This window comes from Vigna radiata, chromosome 1 (genome assembly GCF_000741045.1).
Source record: "Vigna radiata var. radiata cultivar VC1973A chromosome 1, Vradiata_ver6, whole genome shotgun sequence".
Lineage (NCBI taxonomy): Eukaryota > Viridiplantae > Streptophyta > Magnoliopsida > Fabales > Fabaceae > Vigna > Vigna radiata.
The window spans coordinates 35,514,966-35,522,028 of NC_028351.1; the positions used below are offsets into that span (position 1 = coordinate 35,514,966).

A 7,063-nucleotide genomic window follows, 5' to 3' on the forward strand; every position below is an offset into this window, starting at 1 on the left:
TTTTCATTATTTTGTGTCATGTAGTTTTCTAACCCATATTATGGGTTCAAAGATCGATTATTCAAAGTCTTTTGATTTATTTATTTTTCATCTATAAATATTTTCTAACCCATAAAATGGGCATGACTAGAAAGATAAGCAATATAAACACTTTGGAGTATTCATTCATCTTATTATTAAAAAAAGACAACATGGGTGTCTATCAGAAAAAAAAAGGACAGACTTTTGAAGTGAACTGGACGTAGAATTTAAATAAAGTCTATCATGCTTTTGTATTGGTCCCTCTCTAATTAAGTTTTAGCACCTAAAATCACGTTGCTCCTACTCAATTAAGTTGTTAAATTTAAAATAAATAAATAAATGATAGTAAGTTTGATTTTATAAATTTAGTATAGAAAATGAAAATAGTTATATAGATAGCGTAAACATAAAAAGGCATTGCAGCACTATATATAGGTTATTTCCTATGCATAACCCGTAAGCACTTTTTTATAATGCAACAAAAAGCACTTGTTAAAATGAACTCCTTCCTTTTGATTATCATCTTTGTTCATCTTTGTTTGGTTTATCTGAGTGTGAGCGCAGAGACAGTGTGCATTGGAAGTGAGAGAGAGACACTGTTGAAGTTGAAGGATCATCTCATTGATCCTTCAGATAGACTTTCTTCTTGGAATGCTTCTCTCAATCCCAATTGTTGCAATTGGTATGGAGTTCTCTGCAACAACGTCACATCTCATGTTGCTGAGCTTCACCTCAGCACTCCACTTCCTTCTTTCCCTTTCGATGTTTATGACGAAGATGACGAAGAAGTTTATGAAGAAGCATACGAAGAGTATAGTAGAAGGGCATTCAGTGGAGAGATAAATCCTTGTTTGGTAGATTTGAAGCATTTGAATTACTTGGATTTAAGTGGCAATCTTTTTCAATATATTCCAATTCCTTCTTTCATTGCATCAATGACTTCCTTAACTCACCTCAACCTTTCTAATGTTGAATTCATGGGGAACATTCCTCCTCAGATTGGAAATCTCTCCAATTTGCTCTATCTTGATTTAATTGATGCTGCCAACGGAAGAATTCCTTCCCAGATAGGGAATCTCTCCAACTTGCTCCACCTCGACCTCGGAGGATCTTATTATTATGAAGATGTTGATTGGCTGTCAAGTCTTTCTAAGCTTTGTTATCTTGACTTGAGCAACACTCCGTCACTTGTGGGTATGCCAATTCCTTCTTTTCTTGGCTCAATGACCACCTTAATTCACTTGGACCTCTCTTATTCTGGATTTATGGGCAACATTCCTCCCCAGATTGGTAATCTTTCCAATTTGGCATATCTTGACTTAAGTTATGCTGCCAGTGGAACTATTCCCTCTCAAATTGGAAATCTCTCCAACTTGCTTTACCTTGATCTTCGAAGTGGTAATTCTATTGAGAACACTTTGTTTGTTGGAAATGATGACTGGTTGTCAAGTCTTTCAAAACTTGAATATCTTGATTTGGGAGGTGCAAACCTATCCCAATCATTTCAATTGCTTCACACCCTCCAACTTCTTTCTTCTTTGAAGCACTTACATTTGTCAGAATGTACACTTCCTCGGTATATTCAACCATCCTTTGTTAACTTGTCGTCTCTCCTCAGTCTTGATCTTTCCCAAATTTCTTATCCTTCTACAATTTCTTTTATTCCAAAGTGGGTATTTGGACTGAAAAAACTTGTTTCCCTTTTTTTATATAGTAACTACTTTGAAGGTCCAATTCCCAATAGTCTTAGAAACCTCACACTTCTTGAAAATCTTGATTTGCATGGAAATTCATTATCATCTTTTATACCTCATTGGCTTTTTGGTGCTCTTTCTCATCTTAAATTCTTGGACCTATCATATAACAACTTACAAGGGGTTATTCCTGATGCCTTAGGAAATGCGACTTCTTTAATTACACTTTATATGGGATGCAATCAACTCCAAGGTCTAATTCCAACTTCTTTAGGAAATGTGACTTGTCTAGTTAAACTTGATCTATCATTCAATAAACTTGAAGGTCCAATTCCAACTTATTTAGGAAAGGTGACTACTCTGGCTAAACTTGATCTATCACTCAATAAACTCGAAGGTCCAATTCCATCTTCTTTGGGAAAGATGACCTGTCTAGTTACACTTGATTTATCATACAATCAACTTTCAGGCAATCTAACACTAGATTATTGTGACAACAAAGTTGATGCTAAACATCCAAAATTAATTGGAAAACTTTCATCGTTAAGAGTTCTTAGGTTGTCCTCAAATCAACTTGGTGGAAATCCATTTAAAAGTCTTGGATCACTTTCTAAACTGTTATACCTTGACATTGATGACAATAATTTTCAAGGAATTGTCAATGAAAGTCATCTTGAAAATCTTACAAGCTTGAAAAAGTTTCATGCATCAGGAAACAAATTGACTTTAAAAGTGGGTCGCCACTGGCATCCTACTTTCCAACTTACCAGTTTGGATATGAGCTCTTGGCAATTAGGTCCTAACTTTCCATCATGGACTCACTCACAAAATGAACTTCAAGATTTGGTGATGTCAAATACAGGGATTATAGATTATATTCCCCATTACTTTTGGGAGGCTTGTTATTCTCTTGAATATTTAAACCTCTCTAATAATCAAATTCATGGGAAGATTGAAAATTCATTGTCAAATCCAATATCTTTTGACGTTGATCTAAGCTCAAATCACTTGCATGGAAAGTTACCTTTCTTTTCTAGTCAGGTTGCATGGCTAGATCTCTCAAGTAATTCATTTTCTTCCATGAATGATTTCTTATGTTGCAAGACCTTTGAGGAATTTAACTTGTATAATCTCAATCTTGCTTCGAATAACTTATCGGGAAAAATACCTGATTGTTGGATAAAGTGGCCAAATTTGATAAATGTAAATCTACAAAGTAACCATTTTGTTGGGAACATTCCCTTATCCATGGGCTCTTTAGCTTGGTTACAGTCTTTGAACATCCGTAACAACTCATTATCAGGAATATTTCCTACTGCTTTGAAGAAGAACAACAANTTGATATCCTTGGACATTGGAGAAAATAATCTTTCCGGAATTATTCCAACATGGATTGGAGAAAAGTTGCCAAGAATAAAAGTTCTTCGCCTTCGATCAAACAATTTTTTAGGTCATATTCCAAATGGCATATGCCATATGATGTTTCTTCGGGATTTTGACCTTGCACAAAATAGTTTATCTGGAAATATTCCAAATTGTTTAAACAACTTTAGTGCCATGTTGCAAAAGAACAAAAGTAGAAATTTAATTATCACTATAGATGACACGAGATTGACGACAATCAGTATTATCATATGGACAAAAGGAAGGGCTTTATTGTACAATAGTATTCTTGGCTTAGTGACAAATGTTGATCTTTCTGATAATAACTTATCAGGAGAGATACCTAGAGAAATTACAAATCTAGATGGTTTGATATATTTGAATTTGTCCAAGAATCAATTGTCTGGCCAAATTCCACCAAGTATTGGCAATATGAGATTATTAGAATCTATTGATATATCAAGAAATCAATTATCAGGAAAAATCCCTCCAACCATATCAAACTTGAGCTTTCTCAACAGTCTAGATTTGTCTCATAACCATTTAGAGGGAAAAATTCCAATGGGCACTCAAATTCAAAGCTTTGAAGCATCAGACTTTGTTGGAAATAATTTGTGTGGTCCACCCCTACCCATCAATTGCACTTCCAACCACCAAATTTCATATATTGACCGCTCGGAAAGAGAAAATGGTGGAGATGGAGTGAATTGGTTCTTCGTGAGCTTCACACTTGGATTTATTGTGGGATTTTGGATAGTTATTGCTCCTTTGTTAATATATAGATCATGGAGGTATGCATATTTTTCCTTCCTTGATAACATGTGCTATAAAGTACAATCATATTGGTGATTGTTGATTTGTAATGTAGCACTGCTGTTTTATTTGACGTTCATCTGTCTCTGTATGAATGTGTGGTCTACATTTATGTTTATGTTAACACATGTTTTTGTATTTTCTTCATCTTAAAATGCCAACAAGATTATGTTTTTCGTGTTTCTTATTTACATTATTAGTGTTTCGTGTTTCAGTTTATTTCAATAATCTAATTCTTTTTTTCTTCTCTTTCATTCCTCATGCCATTAACGGATAAATGTATTTTCTTCTAATAGTTCGACTAGAATAAAATGCAATACATATATTGTGTCTCTGCTATTGTTTTTGGGATGCACATATCATCAACACCTACGTGAAAGTTTTATTAATTATTAATTATGTAAAATATTATTTTAGAATATCTTCTTAGGTCAAATTTCTTATTAAACGAATTTAGGAAAAATTGCTTATTTTTTATAAAATTCTAAAAAGCAAAAAATTGAGAACCTTATATTTCTTAAAAGAAAATGACGTAAAGTTGATTAAACCAAAATTTTGAAACTTAGCTAATTCTTTTGGTCAACATTGTTGTTAGTTGTGTTGGCCTCAACTTGCTATTGTAGGCTGTATCAATTTTCAAACGCCATTTTCCTTTTGTATCTTCATAAGTTTATATACTCTTATATAAGAAAATTTCCATTTTACCCCTTTTAGTACAATTTTATATACGGTAGAAATGATTTTTAATTTGACAAAGGAAAACAAAAATTTAGAACAATACATATTTATCTATCTATGTATACATACAAATAGAATAAAAAAAATACATACGAATAAAAAAATATAAAAAAATAAAATAAATAGTGTACCTCTTATCTTTAACCAATTATGTGCTACAATTTAATTATAGGAGTAAGAGCGATAGCTTGTTTTCAATATTCAGCAAATTTATTCAATTAAGACTTGGCAACTTCTGAATCTCTCTTAAATGACATGTTTTTTTGGAAAATAGGTGAGCCAATTCTTTTCTTTAGAACTGTATTTGAAATTTTCCTTATTCATATGACTTAATTGTCAATTCCCATATTTTACTTCTGCATCTTCGTGAATATGAAAAACTCTCACTGTGTATATAAAAACAATACTTCGAACTGCGTAATTCAAAGTTAAAATAAAAAATATCAAATTGCGCCAAAAGTCATTCTCATACTTAAATAGTACGATTCAATTTTTTTTTTTAATTATGTAACACTAAATTAGATTTGTCATTTTAATTCACTTGATATATTTTGGTTTTTGAAGAAAACGAAACACTAAAAACGAGATGAAAATTTTGTAAATTTATAGATCCTAATTGCACTGAAACCAAAGTCATATACTTTTTTGGCTTGGTTATTAAAGAACTGTTATTTTGACAACTCTTTTTTAACACACTTTTAACAATGACAGTTGTGAGCATCTGATTGATCCATATTTATTTTAGTTTTATTGATAAATTTGTTTTCGAAGATGAAGAGGGTTTGAGAAAGTTCGAATTCCAGGTATACCCTTGTCCTGTTTCATTACAAATAAAGGTTCTCTCTTCGTGCTCCTTCTCCCTCTGCGTTTTGTTTGTCGGAGTGTGTCTTCGTTCTCGTTCTCCATTTTCCTTATTGTTGTCCCTGTTGGTTTTCGTTCTCGGTGGTCGAAATGGCAAGTTCTAGTGAGCATCTTCCTTTGACCAAGGTAAATGTGTTGTTCCTCCATTTTGTTCTCGGTTTGGGTTTTGGGTTTTTCCTTTTTCGTTTATATTTGCGTTGTTTTCGTTGAGCAGTTGACTGTTCGTCACTCTTTTTCGACAAAGTATGTTTGTACTTTGAACAAACGTTTGACAGAGGAGCAGCGGTAAATGATTGCGAAGACTCCATTTGGTTGGTTTTTAGATTTGAGTGGTAAAGTTTTTTTCAATAACAAAATTTTGAGGGAGTTATTGTTGAAATGGGTGGAGCAAGAAAATGTAATTGAACAACTTAAAAAGAGGGTCAATGTCCTTGAGGCAAAGTTGGCGAAAGAGAAGGCTAGAAGAACAACTAAAGATGATGGTCAACATAGTGCACCACGTGCAGAACCATTCATTAACAATGCCTTTGTTTCCCCAGGTGGAATGTCCAACAACCAACCTCCTTTGAAGACGTATGTGAGGGTGGGCTCAAGAAGTCGTTACAAGAGCCAAGCACTAAGGACACCGTACATCAAAAATTTAGTACTTAGAATAAAAAATGACTGATTATTGTATTTAGTTTATAATACTTGAGTAATAGGACAATATTAGGACGCTGTAATTAAACCTATTTTGTTGAAGTTATGTAATTTATAATTGTAATTTAATTGGCTATGTTATTGAATTGGTTTATAATTTGATTTGTTAAAGATTTTTAATTATGAAGTCTCCATTTTTAGCAAGTGATAATGAAGTTAGGTGAATTGGTGAAGATCATGCTACCAAAAACAGCCTTGCAATCGTTTACGAGTGGCCTGTAAACGATTATGCGTAAGAAATTTGGATTTTGGACAGGTGGTTCAACTGAAGGAGCCACCTGTGGTAACACAGGGGACCACATATCAAATACAGTGTTTTTTTACAGAACTTGGGTGGTTTTAATTCTAATTTGTTGTTGAAGTCTGACCACTGGCTTGAAGGTCAAGTTTTGGGTACCCCATGATGTAGTAGGGGACAACCAAGGTTCATATCAGGCACTGACATGAAGTCCTGCAAATTGTGCAGGCAAAAACTACCTTGTAACCGTTTACGAATGGTCTCTAAAAGATTACTCGAAAGTGTTTTGGTTTTTGGACAAGCTGTTCAACTGAAGGAGCAACCTGTGGTAACACAGGGGACCACATATCAAATATAGTGTTTTTTTCACAGAACTTGAGTGGTTTTAATTCTAATTTGTTGTTGAAGTGTGACTAGTGGCTTGAAGGTCAAGTTTTGGGTACCCCATGATGTAGTAGGGGACAACCAAGGTTCATATCAGACACTGAGATGAAGTCCTACACATTGTCCAGGAAAAAACTGCCTTGTAATTATTTACGAATGGTCTGTAAACGATTACGCGGAAGTGTTTTAGTTTTTGGACAAGCTTTTCAACTGAAGGAGCCACTTGTGGTAA

General features: G+C 33.7%; 1 protein-coding gene across 1 annotated transcript; it reads left to right on the forward strand.

The window, feature by feature from the left end:
* Positions 1 to 518: 518 nt before the first annotated feature.
* Positions 519 to 4,144, forward strand: LOC106762611 (LRR receptor-like serine/threonine-protein kinase GSO1). Its single transcript, XM_014646617.2, has 3 exons — positions 519 to 1,215; positions 1,582 to 1,922; positions 2,067 to 4,144. Exons 1-3 carry the CDS (start codon positions 519 to 521, stop codon positions 3,945 to 3,947), a joined length of 2,919 nt encoding a protein of 972 aa, XP_014502103.1. The 3' UTR covers positions 3,948 to 4,144.
* The last annotated feature ends 2,919 nt before the right edge of the window (positions 4,145 to 7,063 follow it).